Here is a 16,525-nt window from a genome sequence, read left to right on the forward strand (position 1 = left end):
TCAATTCCAACCCTCTAAGCTGGTGCAAAGGATGAGGATGGACGACACACATATCTGATAACACATCATCCCTCAGTTACATGAAGTAGTGTCTGTGTGCCATTAAAATGATGACAGATCCCATAAAAACATTACCCTCCACTGTCTGCTCCCTCTGGCAGTGAACTATGACCAAGAGGAAAGTTCCTTGTGCCCTGCCAACTCCCCTCAAATAAATAATCATAATGAAAAAGGGCCAGCCATTCTGAAGTTCCTGCTTAGCCAATGTGCTGCTGATTGAAGGTAGCCCTCAGAGGCAGGGAAGGCTTGCAGCTCTTGACAGCAAATGAGAGCTGTGCCTGCCTCATAAATGCCTTGGATTCAAAAGGAGGGGTTATGGGCATGAAACGTTTATCATCTTGTACTTGCTTTGCTGCTGCTGGCTTACTGTGTAAGTAAAAAGTAGTAGCAAGTAAAGAAGAGGCAATACTGCAGCCTGTTTTATCTGCTTATCTGCACACTTAAATAGGCTTGTGGGCTAAAGAAAAGGAGCAGGTGGAGGCAGCTTGGCTTTGACAGAGGTTTGGACTCTGCACTCAAGAGGTTTTCAGTTGCCTATGAAGGGGAATCTGGTTGGGAACCTGATCAGACAACTGGCCTTCTGTTAGGAATCACTCTGAAATTGTCCATGGCAGAAGATGACTTGCTATGTAGGTCAGCTTGTGCATTCAGAAATGTCCTTTAAAAGATTACTTGTTCTTGGCATGTAATTGGAAGCAGCACAGTTGTTGATCACCTCCTTTTGAGTCTGCCCATCACTGGCACATTCGCTGGTGCATGTTGTGTATCAGCACCTCTAACACATGCAGCACCCTGCATGGCTCCTGGAACTGGCTGCTTCCCAGCTTCCTTGGCTTACCTCCCACCCTAAATGGGGGTCCTGCAGCAGGCTGTGGGGGCTTTGCTCTGGTTTTGGTTTAGGGGGTGCATGTGCTTTTGTTTTGCTTTAACAGCACAGTTCCCAACAGGGGACAGCACTGCATTGCTTAAGATGCTTGTCATTTTAAAGGAACTTTTCTAAACTTGTCATCTTAAAAGCTATAGTGCACAGCAGCAGGCAGCTCCAAAAATCACTGATTACTCTTTTTCTTCTCTTTCCCTTCCTTTCTATCTTGTGCTGTCTTTATTCCAAGCCTGTGGATTTGGATGCCTGGGTAAGCTCTCTTTTTTGTCTGGATCTTGCTTATTCCAAGTGTCATGTTGTTACTGTGCATGTACAGATTGTTATTGCTGAGCACAGATGCAGGATTTTATTTTCTGTCATTACATTTTAAAAGGTGTTCAGCTAGAAAATTGCATATTATTTCCTCCATAAAGATTTTCACTGGTTCCTTTTGTGTAGCTTACAGCTGCTGAAACCAAACTTGATCTGGTGATGTGTATTGTTGGCTAAGAGAGTAGCAGAAACAGGAGGAAATTAAGGTTATACCAGTATTGCTTTTTAAGGCCATGAGTTGCATCTGGTTTCTGAAATAGAGCCTGGTCACCTGCCTTCAATAGAATGAAAGGTAGGACAAAAAGCCAGTGATTTTGTAGGCCCTGTGTCTGGAATAGTGATTGCAGACAGCTCCACAGTAATGGTGATATTTCTGCTGATGCCAGTGGAGGTTAAGTCAAGGCTCCCCCATGGCTACTTGCTTGGTACAAGCCTCCCTGTAAAGTTCTGCTATTCAGTCTTGGGTATGAAGTACACAAATTGCCTCTTACTATTTCAGTGTTGCCCTTTCAGCTCTGCCATTCCCTTTAGACTTGGCCAGGAACATGCCAGCTAGCTAATTTTGGAGTTAGCTCTGTTCCTCAGTGAATTTCTGTCAATTCCTTCTTCTCATCTTGGAGTCCTTAATAGCATTTGTTTTTCTCCCCTGCCACCTGGACTGCTACCAGGACTGGAAGAGACTTGGGAAAGCATGAGGTATTAGAATTTGCAGTTGTGAAGTGTGGCGAGCTGAGGTGCCCAGCCAAAACATCTCTGCTGTGCTGCTGCAGAGATGTAACTGTACCTTTGGGGGAAGCTGATAGCTCCTCTCAGCAAAGACAGGATGATGTAGAAACTAGGCATTTGATAGACTTGAGATCCTTTGCTTTATCCTTGTAGCTTATTTCCCTGTGTTGCTTCTGACTGATTATCTAGGCATCATCTTGCTAGTTTGTCTGTGAGTGGTGGAAGTGCTTTGCCAAGAAGATAAATATTTTTGCAGTAATCTTGCCAAGTGCTGTGACTTGCTTTTAGGAAGTATTCATAGGCTGAGGTTTGGACCTTTCCTTCTAGCTTGAATTGCCCTTTGTAGACAAAGAGTTTTTGGGTTTTCTGTTCTCCAGAAGAGTCTTCCCAAATCCCAGAAGCCAAACAGTAATGAGGAGAGAGACAGCTCAGTGGTAGCTGTCAGCTGTGGGCTGTGCCAACACTGCATTTTATTCCCAGGTGCCACGTTCCTTACTATCATCTGACCCTGCCAATAAGCCTTTTTTTTTTTTTTCCAAACAGATTTCTGCCCTAGTTTTCATTTTTAACAAGGTGATGAGGTGGGACTGTGATTAAAAATAATAAAAGTGTAGTGATATTTTAGGGTGCAACAAAGCCAAAGCTAGTCTGGGAATGGTTGTAGCTAGAGTGAAGCCCAGCTCTGGATCAGTTGCACAGTCTGATGTGTGGCATGTTGGTGTCAGCTCAGGACATGGCTAAAACCATGTCTGGTTTTGTTCATAGAGAATGAACTGATAATATTTCATTACTTCAATTAGGAGCTTGTAAAATATTTCTTTTGGCCTGTCTGTCAGCTCTCAGGCCAGTGCTTGAATCCTTTAGTTGAGCCAGTATATAATGTATAGCTTTAGAAATGTGCTTGCACTGTTTGTTTGTAAATGGGTTACTTGATAAAGGGAGAGAAAGAGTCAGAGAATCACATAACTCTGCCCTGGCTCTTTGTCACTGTTCAAGGCAGCACTGAGATAACCTGAAAAACCTTGGGCTGCAGAAAAAATGGGAAGATAAAGCAGAGGAAAAATTTGAAAGAGCACCAACCAGTCCATGGATCCATGCCCATGGAAGCTGTAGAAGCATGTTAGTAGTATGCCTTTGCTGTCCTTTTGGAAGAATATAATCCTTGTAAATTCTGGCACCATCACAGGGGATTCTTGAGCATTTCTTGAATGCATCTTATATCTAGCTTTTGGACAGAAGGCAATGGCCAATTGCCTACATATTCTTATAGAAATACATCCCCTTTTCTAAGTTTTGGGTTCATTTCTGTGTTTTGTAGCTGAGTATGTCCTTTCTTCCCTGTCTCTCTTTTGGATCTGTGTTCATACTTCTTGGACATCACACTATCTGTTCTACACATCCTAGATGTCATGTCTGGGCTTTGGTCACCTCTTGCACAATATGTTCAAGCTCCAGTATAGTTGTGCAGCTTGGAAGTGAAATGCAGCTTTCTGATATCTGATTTTCAAATCAGTGTGTTATCATGCATGTTTTCCCTTCTCCTTCCTTTTAGTTCTAAAGGCCTTTTTTCAGAAAGTCTATTGATGCTTTGTTTGGCACTTGCAATCTCAATCCCCTGTGAAATTGTAATCATAGCATCCAGTTCTGTCTGGGACATCACAGGCTTCTAACTTCAGGTAGGGAATAAGCAGCAGGACTAGGGGAACTCTTAATAAATATCCTATATTCATTCAAAATGTCCCTAGCTGCCTAACCCAGTTTGGAACAGTGAATATTTCAGATGACACATGCTCTACTATACTGTTTGTACTTCAAACATCATCATAAATTGTGCTAAAGTTTTTAGTAATAACAGCTGGGGATAGAGGGAAACAGAAAGCAACTTTGAAGCAGATCTGTCACAAATAGAGTGTTTCTCTGCATACTTCAATGCACTGAAACAGCAGCAGATCTTGAAAACAAGCAAGGCATTGAAAATATGTTTGTGTTGCAAGTACAAGGTTTCTCTGTAACCCCTGGTTCATCATTCATTATGGGTGATAAGTGGGACAATGGGGGATAATATGGGAGAAATTACTTTGAGGGAGTACTGTGAGGTTACAGTCTGCAGTTAGGAGATCCAGTTTTGGTTCTTCGACCTCAGTTTTGCAAGACCCAGGGGAAGTGACTAACAGAATGCCTGTGTGCTGCAGGGTGCATGGTTGTAGAGGCATTATTCACTGCCATTATTCAAGGCCAGCTTGGCAGTGCATGGGTTGTCATTGTGCAGAGCAGCACCTCTAACATGTCTGCATCTCAGCACCCTACTTGAGAGATCAGGTGTTTGGTTTGTGTTCCCTTCCAGAGGGGTTGTAAGGATATATGTGCTGGATTTCTTGGTGCATAAGTCTGGCAAACTCACAAGTTGGAAAGTTGAGTGAGTGTGTGGGTTTGGGATCCATGTATTGCCAGAAACAGAATAAAGCCTCTTGAGCACTGGTATTGTTACATTTATTGATTTTGTACTTCCAGAATATCCACTATCCCAGGAGACTAGCACAAATACATAATTATTTAGATTAAACAGAAACTTTCTTGAGTTTATAAGAATTTATTATTTGACTCTCTTTTATTTCTTTTTTCCATCCATTATATGATGCAGCTTCCATCTGAGTCATGCAGAGGGGTCAGTACTGTCTTACTCTTCTTTCTCTTCCTTACTTATTTTCCTCTTAAGGAAATACAGCCACTTGTGGAGTAATCTGATTTTATGGGCGTTATGCAGAAAACCTGCAGGAGAATTGGGATCTTTTGGCCGTCCACCAGACCACCCCACCTTCTTACATCTGTTTCATTTTATTTGAAATTGCTTCGTTCTTTACTGTGTAGAAGATTGGCTCAGAGGAACAGCCATGGTTCTCTTACCAGAAAATGGTTCTAGTTCTGGTGCTTACAAAGTGCCCATTGGTGCCCCTGTTGTTGCTGTGATATCTCTTTTGTCAGGCTGCATGTGTGGGGCAGCTCATTCTCATCCCTCTCCCCATCCTGTTCCAGCAGGTGGGAAGTAGTATAGCAGCTATAGGTTAAAGCACAGCCAGAGATTTTGCTTTTAATCAAGTGCCTTTGAGACAGAGAAGATTTAGTTATGAGTCTCTACTGCTTGTGCCTTATCCTGGCCCCATTTTCTGGGATAGCAAACATGGAAACCAAAATATTGCTTTAAAAACAAACAAAGAAACCCGCATCACCACCACACCCCTACAGTCTTCCTATTTCATATAATCCTTTTCTTGCTTGCTTATCAACCACCCTCACTGCCTAGATGAAAATCTCTTCTAAGCCCTATTATACCACTGTATTTCCATCAGCAGGGGAGCAGAAAGAAGGACATGCACAGCAACTTGCTTTCAGATGTAATTTTTCTCGTTAGCAATGGCTTTTGGCCGTAAAATGACAGGTCTGAGCCCACAGGGATATTTCTGTCCCAGCTGTTTAATCATGTTGGACCAGCATTTTCTGTGGTTGTGCCATCATTAGAAGTTAAGAGAATGTTGCTGGGATGCTATGGCCTGGCAGGGTTTGTGTCCATGTTAAGCAGGCTAATCATTCTGGTTTTGAAAGGTCTTCTGCCTGCTGTTAACTTCCGTGGCCCCAGAGATTTTGAGGTGGGATGGGAGATGTAGAACAACTGTCATTTTTTCTTGCTGTTGTTGCTTGTTATTTTTAAACTTGAAAAGTTTGATTCAGTTCCATCAATGTCGTGTTTTCTTAATGCTAGTTCAGTTTAGGAGTGGGAATATAATTAAGTGATGCTGGCTGTAAGGAGCTAGAAGGCTACAGCTGTTGCTGTGCCCACACAGACTTTTTTAATTGAGCACTGTTTAGCTGATGAGTACCAGATTTACTGTTTTGATAGTGCCATGCTTATAATTTGTGAGATAGAAGAGAAATTCTTTGACAGCCATCTTCCCTCTTACAGCACCAGCCAGAGGAACTCTGAGGGTACTGATGGGGAATGCACAGAGAGCATGTGGAGAGGGTACTTAATTATCTGGATAGTCCTATGTATGTCTGTTGTAGGGCAGTATTTAATCCTTAGAAGCTTTTGGACACTCCAAGGGGCAAGGGTTTATAAAGAGGAGGATTTAGGGGATTTGTTTGATTTTTTTTTTTTAAGGTAAGGGGAAGAACATTTGAGTAATGACTGTCATGATTCATGGAAAAACAGACATGGATAAGATGGAGTTCTGAAAAAGGGAATGGGAAAATGTCACCTTTCTATTATTATATGTTTTCATTTAATAAGAAGTAAAACCAAGGGTTTGAGTTTGAGTAGGATGCTAATAAGAGCATTTCAAAGGTTGGGGGATAACTCAAAACGAGCTGCAATTCTTAAGGTATGTACTTCCACTGAGGGGGATCCCGTGCATGAGTCCTGAGCAGAGGTATTTTTTTAAGTCCCTTTTAGTCTGTATCTCATGTGCTTTCCTTGTACTACATTGTTTATTATTAATTTCTTCTTCTGCTGCTGCTGTTTTGTTGTCCTTGCCAGGCTGTGGGGCTGCAAGGCTGGGAGGCAGACCTGAAGCGACAAGAGGCCTTCTACCAAGAGCAGTTGGCCCGCATTGAGAAGAAGGTAAGGCTGAGTTGTCTTCATTTCTGGCCCCTGCAGGGGTAGGACATGGATCTGTGTGGATCCAAAAGATACAGAACCAAAATGTGCTGTGCTGCAACCTGGAACTGTCAGCTGACAGGATCTTATCTGCCCCCCAACCCTTACGTAAGGGATGAAAAAGCTGTACAAATCTTTTGAGCAATTTGTGTTTGAATGATAAAGGTTTTTTTAACGGGATGATTTTTAAAAAGGATTTCTGGTAGTTCAAACTCTATTATCTTTTTTACCATGGGATTTAGGTGAAAGCTAAATTGAAAAAAACCAAACAAGTGCCCTGGTTTTTATTCCTTTTGTTAAAAATCCTTTCCTTAATAAAAAAAAAAAAATCAACCACCACAACATAAATTTTGCTGTAAATATGAATTAAGTTGTATTAACAATTTTTCTCTGGGGAGCCAAACAGTTCAAAGAGTGGTGCTGCAGTACACTGCCTGCTTCTTGCTGGATAAGCCTTTGAAATAAACATGATTTAAAGAGACACTGTCAAGCATCTTTTAAGCCTGAAATGACCTTTGAAAATCCATTTAGGGATTTGAATCTCTCCCCTAAACGTGGGATTTGCTTCTCTGTTTAATTGTTTACCATGATGAGTTTTTAAAAATTGATGCCATAAAAATAGGAGCAGCCATGCTGTTCCTTATGAACTAATGTGTTCTTCACTTCCTGGCAAAATGAAATAATGTTATAAGTAGTCTTTATTTTTTAATAAATGTGGAGAATAATCTTCTCCAATTTGAAGCAATTAGACCTCCTGACAGGGAGTTGCATACATTTGACTTGTAGTTGTGTTATGTGACTAAAAAGAAGTGCAAACAATGAAAAGAGTGGGTTGTAAAGAGACTGAGAAATCAATCAGTTTTACTACCAATATGTAGCAGGATGGTGAGTATGGAACATGGGAAAATTGTAGATTATAGAAACTGTGGGGAGCTGTTGGCATATCTATTCCTCTTTTCATTCCCTCCTACTGTATGACTGTCCATGCTGCATTTTTGAGCCATCAGTGGTAAAACATGCCTGTGAGCAAATTCACACAATACAATTTTGCAACACTTTAATCCGTACAATTCATTAAAAATAAACTACTAAAACTACCACTCAGTGTTGCATTTGTATTTTAAATTCTATTTCTAGATAATGGGGATTGTTCAGTGAAATTGCAAACAATCTAGCAGCTATCGTTCTAATTATCACAGTTGTCCATATGTTCGTACGCAAAGGGAATTTTTGCAATTTCTTGATCCCATGCTGTTTGCTTCTATTATGTTCTTCTCTCCAGATCTGGTTTCATGAAGCAGAAATTACAGGGGAAACCTGTGAGCCTGTCCTTTATGGACAGTGGAGTGGGGAGAAGTCTGTGTCCAGGCTTCATTGTCCTCTTTTTGAAATCTTTTGTTGTCATTTGTGTTTTCAAGTCCACGTCCCTTGCTACAGGGACACCTTTATAAACAACGTGATGGGTATTTTAGTGTGGGATCTTCTTGGGGGAGTGGGGTGAGCTGCCCATAGTCCTATTCAAACTGCAGAGCTACAGAGAAACTATCTTCTAGTTGTTATGTGTACAAAAGCAAATGGATAAAAAGAACAGGTTTTCTTTCCTTTCTTGAAACACTGGGTAGTTTCTGACCCTTAAAGACTAGCATTTTGCTGGTAATAAAATAGAAGAATGCCTCCAACCGTTAGTCTGGATTGGAGTGGGAGGTGGTGGGGGCTAGAAGGGAAAGGAGAGAAATGTACTTGAAACAGTGTAATAAAGCTTAATTGTATTAGTTTTGAAAAAGGTTTTTGATCTTCTCTGAGGATAATTTTATTCCTATAATGGTTGGAAAGATGGAAAATGCAGCACAGAACAATCTTTTTTATTAGCTGTTGCTTTTATATAATTCTGCTTTTATTTGTTGAATACACGCAGACCTTGACATTTATTTATATATTTTTTCCTTCCGCTGTGCTAAAGCTTTCCAACACAGGCTTAGATATATTTTTATATATCTGTGTATGTGTATGTCAATATTAGAAAAAAGCTCTCAGTAAGGGGATGGTGGGAGAGAGCTCTGAAATAGAATTTTGCTTTCTCTGCTGTTTTAAAAGGGAATGGTGACTTGAAGTGTGGTCACTGGTAGTTCAGAGGTGTTTGACTGGGAGTGAATGAATATGGCTCAGTGTGGAGTTAGCAAGCTGAAATTTCTCCTTCTAAGAATCAGGCTATCAGGAATTCCCCTCTCTTCTCCCCTCCTGTGCCCAGGTTGGTTTTGTCCCCACTTCTGCATGATAACAGGATTCAGCAGGAGACTTAAAGATTTGTTTTTGAAGCACGTTTTGAACTATTGATGTTAAAAACTCAGTACCTTCCCAGTAGGATGCTAGGAGTAATTGTGTTACATACTCCTTACAACATAAGAGCTGCTCAGTGAATCAAACACAGAGACTATCCTGTTTCCTCTGACAGTGGTCAGTTTGTAAAGGCTTTGAAGGAAGAAGAAAAAAAACACATCACCAAAACAAAGTGACAAAGAAAACTTTTGGAGAGCAGTTTTGAGAAGAGTCTTCCTAAATGTTGTCAGTTGGAGGCAGACACTTGCCCGGCTGCACAAGAGTTTATTTTCATTCAGTATTTTTATTCACTGAAAGTTGATTTAGTGCCATTGTTCTTCTGTGCATCTCAGGCATTTTTCCTGTAGCCCTGTTTAGCTCTGTGCCTCCAACATCATGTGGAAGTGTGTGCCACAGGTTAACTTATATACTCTATAAATTCTCTGTTATCAGTTTCAAATATTTTTTTGCATTTAATATCCTTTTTATGTGAAAGAGATAAAAGAAATTCTCCTCATTATTCATTATCTGCAGACCTCTTTTCCCTCTTTTACCTTTCCATTAAACTGTGAGGTCCTTACCTTTTCAGCCTCTGCTTGTGTGAATGATTTTTTCCAGGTTTCTCATTCTACTTGTTTGTCTTTTGGCTCTTTCCCCCTAGCAGCTCTGTCTTTGAGATGTATTGACCAGAATTGAACTCAGTAGTTCCCTTGAATGCAGCAGATTGTGTGACTACATTATCCTTTTATTTGGTAATCTTAGAAAGAGTACTGTAATCTACTGGACAGAGCACAGAATTGGAAGGAAAAACCTGCTCATTTTCTAATAGCCATTTCTCTTTTGGGAGTTGGAAACAATTATTTAGTCCATCTATCTCAGTTATTCCATCTATATGATGGAATAGCTTATAATGGGAGGGCAAAGTGTTGTGAAACAGTAAAGCTATAAAAATGCTAAAAAGGCTTTGCCTTTAGTTTTGCATGAGGTGAACTATAGGTGTACCTTATTTCAAACAGATCTTGAGAAACTCAGTTTCTCCAGAGAGTCTTATTAAAATTTTCACAGGAAAAGGCATGTATGAAAAAATGATTGCAGTATTTCAGCTCTTGGGGTTTTCCCTGCATCTTCTACTAAAGCAGTGGAAGAAATGAGACAATGCAGCAGTTCTGTGTCACAGTGAGGATCCATCTAGTTCAGTGTGCTGCTCCTGCCTGTGACTGAATGTCCAGGGATAACTGTAAGAACTGAATTGATGGGAAAAGAGACTGTGGAGTCTCCTTCACTGGAGACAGTCAGGGAGCATCTGGACACAATCCTGTGCCATGTACTCTGGGATGACCCTGCTTGAACAGGGAGGTGTGGGACCAGGTGGCCCACTGTGGTCCCTTCCGACCTCACCCCTTCTGTGATCAAAGCAAGGTTATGGGGTATTTGTCCCAAATGCTTCTGACCATCCTGGCCAGTCATTTTTGGAACTTCTCCTCACGTGTTTAATCCTCAGAGGGTTGTGAACCAGGACTGTGCGCACAGCGCTCGGTATGCGGGGGGACCGTGAGCGTGTGTGGCAGCTGTGTCAGAATCACTGTTTGGTTCTCTGTTTCTTTGTAGTGCCTGACACTTGATTTGCACTTCTGACTTGTGTTGAGCAAATGCCACACACTGCTGCTACTGGCAGCATTCCTCTGTTTTGAGTGCAGACTTGAATATATACAGTGGGTGTACTGGGATTAAGGCAATGCTGGGATTAGTTGCTGGGAATATTCTTCCCACTGCACCCTTCCTTGTCAGTTTGTCAGGGGTTGTGTGTGTGGGAAGAGGTGGTGGGGCTTTGTTCTGCCTGCAGTGTGGTGCATGCCTCTTAGAGATTATTTTAATCAAATTTTATTGAACAAATTCCTTGCAGAGGATCATTACACTGGTAAAACCCTTCATCTTCCTCACTTTAACTCTGATAGTGTGTTGTAGTTGTGTGTTTCTGTCTCTTGGGTCACATGTATGTTTATGTTTTGGGGTGCTGAAATATTTTGGTAATCAGGAAAATGAGAGGGGAAGCTGCTTTGAATTGACTGTTTCTTGCGTGACTGGGTGTGATTGCAGGGTTGGAGCTGGTGATACAGACATTCCATTCCACACCGTGTTTCCAGTGTGACTGTTTCATCTCCAATAAGTAATCCAGTAATGAGACCGGGCTAATTTATTATAAGTGGTTAAACTTCTAACTCTGACTTGTTCCAGTAATTTTACACCTCATCCATGTAATTTGAATTATTTCATAAAATGTGTGTCTTCTCTCAACTGTTTTGAATGAGGTTTTGTACTGTAGTGTTCCTCTGGGTAGAAAGACTGAGAGTTAGACTAATAATCTGTAGGGAGAACCTGAGACACACTCAACTTGAGAAGCTCAAGATGATGATTTTTCATGCATTTATTTGTTACTGAGAAGCAGGGAGGGAGATGGAGGCAGGTTATGGTAAATAGGTAACATATACACTGCTCAGAACTGGGATTTTTATTGGGGATTCTGTGTATGCTTTCTCCTGCTTTCTCCAAGTAGTAGAAAGGTCCTTTAAAAAATGTTGTAAGAAAGAAGTGCAGTCTCTCCTGGAACCCTTTAGATGCCAGGAGATTTCACTTAGCATATTAGTTGTATACTTTCTCCCAAGTAAATATTTGTTTTACTCCTTTTGCTGTTTGGCCTCTTGCTGAGTTTAACCTGACAAAAGCTAAGGGCAGTGCTACACTGCAACAAAAACACGGGCAGTGCTTTGGAGTGGTGTGAAATGGCAGAGAAAGGCTGAAGGTAATCTTGGAAGATAAAGTGAAACTCCTTGCTGTAGATGATGCCTCCTCTTTGTTTGGATTTTCCTAAGCTCCAGCTCCCACGTTATCTCTTGTTAGGCGGCTGTGGACTGCTGTGAGCACTGGGTGCATTAATATGCAACGTTTTTCTGCTTGTAGTTTTTCAGAGCAGTAAGTAGCACAAGAGGTATTCATAAGCTGTAGAGTATTTGTGCAAGTGGGAAAGGAATGCATTGAATACATACCTTTTTTATTAATAAGGTTGACTGCACCTTTTTCTCTGCTTGACTTCACAAATCTTGTAATTTTGTGTGTGGCATTCATCTTGTTTGGTTTGTTTAAATTAATCTCTTTTTGCCCTTGTACTTCCCGTTTAATTCATGTTTGTAAAGCATTTAGGATGTGTAAAGAATGGGAGGCAAAGTTATTTTTGTTTGTTATTCCTATTGGCCTTGGTCCTTCTTGGAGCTGTCTCCCACTTTGGTGTGCCAAGGTCACCCCTACATGTAAGTCCACTGTCATTTTTGGTTTATGGCTGGTGACTTGTCTCAATAAAAATTTCTGCAGAAAAAAGTGATAGAAGCCTGAACAAAAAGCCTTCCAGAACAATACATCCATGTTGGATCTGTACCATCAATTTAAAACAGACTCTGTGGGGCTGCACAGATTGATGTCTTCTGGTAAAGATGGGGAGGCATTTCTGTTGAAGGGGATGAGAAATCCATTCCTTGAGTTGGGATGCCAGGCTTGTGTATCCATGAGACCTAGGGATCACTTGCCTACCCTTGAAAAAACAAGCTTTGTTCAGGTGTTATCTCCAACCAAACCCTCTGCCCTCTCAGTGGGAGTTAAAGATTCAGTGCCCTTTGATAAATGAGTTGATATGTCCTGGCAGGTGACACTGACACCATTTGCTTTCTCCTGTAATGTCTTGGGGCTGTATGTGAGCTATTGCCATGTGTGTAAGGGCTGCTTTGTTTGCCTCTAGTCACAGTCTTGCTCTAGCCAGTGCTGTGGGTACCTGGAGGAAGAACAGCTAGTGTGAAATGAACTTCTGGTCTCAAAAAATGTGTTGCCCTTTCAGAAGAATTTCTTGTCCTCATCTCTGTAATTGAACCTTACAATATTCTTTAGAATTTCATTTTCATTTCTTATCCAATTTGTTCAGTTATCTGTTCATACCCAGCCCTTCCTGCAAACCCTTCCTCTCACAAACCCACCAATGCTTTCTTTGAGCTTTCAACATCTATGATGCAAAAAAGCAGTTTGCCTTTCAAGCCAGTAGAGCAGTACAGCAACGCACCCAGTTCATCAAACTGTTGATTTAATCTTCTGAACACAAGAATAATCCCCACTGTCGTTTTCTGAAATGGGTTGACAAGATCCATCCTAATCATTCAGATACTCCCAGTTGCTCAGGTTGCCTGGCTGGGGCTGTGTGGCTGCTGCTCTCAGGTGCCAGTGGCTCTTATCAGTCTCCCAGGGCACAGCCTTTGATGTTTAGAGATGGGAGATCCTGTCCTGTGCGTGAATTAAATTTCTGAATGGGAACAAACTGAATCTGAAATCATCATCTGAACCAGTTCCAACCTTCCATCCTTGTCTCCTTTTCAGTTGTTCTCAGACATTAAATGTCATGCTGGGGTAAGAGCGTGACAGGGAGGGCAGCATCCCTGATTTCTGTTGTCTGCAGGCATCCATTAGGGCTGAAGAGCATCTTTAGAGGAGGCTAATGCTCCTTGTAGTCTCCCTGTCTGCAGGGACAGGTTCTTTCCTTGTTGCTGGTGGCCAACACACAAACTGATTTCCAGTACCTTGTGCTCAATTGACCTATTTAATGGCTTTTTTGCTGAAAGCCTGTGATGTTTAGTAGTTAATATACCTGAGTACACAGCTTTTAGAGATCAGATAAATTGATTGGTAATTTGATGAACTCAAAGAACATCTATAATAGGGTAACTAAAATGTGTTAGATGTCAGCACAGCCTCTCTGCCTTCTCTGCAGTGTGTATGTTCTCCCTTCAATATGTGTTGACTGCTGTACAGTGCATTACATCAAATTACAAGCAGCCTCTATGCAAACAGCAGCTAAGTGTTTGCTTCCTCTTCAGCCTGCAGGATTAGTGCAGAGATGCCTTTGCAGTCTGTGTGCTGAACTGTCAGAGCCTTACGGGGATTTTGTTTCCCTGGCATTTAGAGCATCTCTGCAGAGGGAGAGAATGATGCTTATGGGCTGCTTCATCTTGGAGGAATCCATCCTCAGGCTCGACTTGTGAAATAAATGTGGCAATGTGTGGTTTGAACTTAGTGTCTTAACACTGAATTTAGCAGCTGAATTTAGATAACAATCTGGTATCTGGTCTCATCAGTGTATCACTATGAAGACTCGTTAAAGGCAGAACAAAAAGACCTGGAATGTGATCTTGTCTCTTTGTTAGAACTCAACACTGGAGCATTTGTCAAGTCTTGTCCAAAAAGAGCAAAACAAGAGGTTCTTTTGTCTTACTTCTGAGAGCTTTCCCCATTATCTAATATTTCTGATATCCTCCCTTGGCATTTTTTATTCAACCCAATTTTCCTTTAATTCCATTCATTTTCTCATTGCCTAATAGTTTAAATTTCTGATTCCTCCCTCTTTGTGCTGTTTACATGCTTGTTTATAAGCAGAATTGGTATTTATAAATATGTGTATGTATATTTGTATAGATAACACTGTTACCAATAAAAGCAGTGCTACTTTTCTAATGGAAAGCAGCACTGGCACACACCCCCCCCCTCTGTCTCTCACCTGTTTTTACTGAGGTGCAGTTGTACCTCAACAGCAACTACATCACCCTGCTGCAATAAATACCACGGCTGCCTGTTATTTCTGTGTAATTCACCAACCAGTGTACAATTAATTTCTGGCCCTGTTATTGCACTATTGGCTATTTTATGAAGCTGTAGAGAGTTAGCACAGTGAATTGATTAAATGTGTTCCAGACCTTAGGCTGGATTCAGTGTGTCTGCTGGGATTTCGATGATTGAAGCTTGTGCTTCTCTTGGGATATTCCGGATTTAGACTTAGTCTTGGAAATTGGTTCAGGTAGACAAAACTTCCCTGTGTGTGGAATTCACTTGCATAAGAGCCTGACTTTGGGGAATCTGAGATTTCTATTTCAGCTCACAGTGGTCCTTCTACATGTGGCAGGAAAAAGGCATTACTATTGTGACTTAAAAATAAAGCCAACAGTGGGATTCGTTTTGAAAAGGTCCTTAAAATTATGGCTCTGCCCTTACAGAATATACTGTCATCATGTTAATGGAAAATATGGCTAATAATTACTCTATAAATTGACTCCCTGGAAGATCTCAAATTTGTGCTGAATTAAGTAGTCCAAAGATCAGACTTTAGAAAGGAACTACTCCATATTTACAGCGGCTGTACCTTCTGAAGTGTTTAGTAGTTTACTGTGGGTGTGTTAAATACATGTTTCATGACAGCCTGGGGCCACTTCTCTGAAGGTTTTTTCCCCATCTGCCAGTCATTTTAAAGAAACATAAATAAAAGAGCTACTCCAATTTCTTGAACATATAATGCATGTTTCCCAGAGACCCGGGTGACTCAGAAGTAGCTTGTAAATAACATGTTCAATGTTTTTAAATAGATGTGTACCATCAGGCTCACAGTGAGGTCTTCAGCCACTGCAAACTTGCTTTGCCTGTCACAGGATCTCCTGGTTTCATGAAGATGAGGGGTGGATTTTTGTTTGTTTGGTTTTGGGGTTAATTGGTGGTTTGCCCATATGTTCTGCTGCCCCAAGGATGATCCCAGCCACAGTTTGCCATTAAACACCTTGGCTCAAATGAAGATTTCCTGACTCACCCATTTGCATTTTAGCCTCATTGTAAATAAATATAAAATAATGGCTAATTTTGTTTTGTTTTAGTTAAAAATAGTAAATATACGTCTCATATGCAGTAGAACTATGTAGGAGTTGTACCCTAACAAATGTGGAAAGGAAATTGCCCTGGTAGGTGTTCAGCAGTGGAGTGTCCAGCAAGTAAAAGATGTTGCTCTGCACAGAGGACAGCAGCAGTGAGGAATGGCCACAGACCCAGGACATGCTGAGAGGCTGCTGAATCTGTGCCCATCTCCAAGAGGCCACGGAGGAGCAAGAGATGGGAGAAGAAAATGTGGGAGCTGAGATAAAGCTCTAAGCCTCTGGTTTGAGAAGACTTGTAATAGCTAGGTTATTTTATGAGAAGAGCTAGCTTTTCTTTCCTTCCCAATTACTGTGTTTCAGGTCTTTTAATAAGAAAACCAGCTTAATTCCTTCTCCTTTCTTCTGCCTCCCCATTCTTCTGAACAGAAGCCAAATTTTTTCTTTCATAATTTCAAGCTGCAAGGTTGCTTTGAGCTTGCACGCCTGGGTCAATTGAGGAGTGCCTGGGTTGTGGATTTTTTTTTTTCCCCAGAGATGTCTCATGATGTACTGGGCAGTACACAGAAATCATCTAATTTGCCCTGACATGCAGCAAGCTTTGAACTGGCTGGACTGTGGTTCTTGATCAGAGAAGACGACTCATATGGGCGTGTAAAAATGCTGTATTGTGTGCCTGTCTGAGCGTGGATATGCATTTTTTTAACATCATTTTTCATAATAGTTATGTATACCACAGAATTTCCTTTGGCTGTTTAGGGAATTAAACGTAGTGTGTGAGACCTCTCACCTTTAGGTCATTTGTTGAGATGCAGCAGCAAAAAGCCATTATGCCTGATGGTTAATCACTCATTC

General features: G+C 41.2%; 1 protein-coding gene across 2 annotated transcripts in view; it reads left to right on the top strand.

Annotated features, from left to right (window-relative positions):
* The window catches only part of CHCHD6 (coiled-coil-helix-coiled-coil-helix domain containing 6), a 109,295-nt gene that overhangs the window by 30,428 nt on the left and 62,342 nt on the right, over nucleotides 1–16,525 (top strand). The window contains exons 5-6 of one of the 2 annotated variants that reach the window (XM_036391281.2): nucleotides 1,173–1,193; nucleotides 6,513–6,596. In XM_036391281.2, the coding sequence (XP_036247174.1) occupies nucleotides 1,173–1,193; nucleotides 6,513–6,596 (105 nt within the window). The remainder of the gene's footprint in view (nucleotides 1–1,172; nucleotides 1,194–6,512; nucleotides 6,597–16,525) is intronic. The other variant, XM_036391283.1, reaches the window with a different exon arrangement.

The sequence above is a fragment of the Molothrus ater genome, chromosome 11, assembly GCF_012460135.2.
Source record: "Molothrus ater isolate BHLD 08-10-18 breed brown headed cowbird chromosome 11, BPBGC_Mater_1.1, whole genome shotgun sequence".
In the NCBI taxonomy this organism is placed as follows: domain Eukaryota; kingdom Metazoa; phylum Chordata; class Aves; order Passeriformes; family Icteridae; genus Molothrus; species Molothrus ater.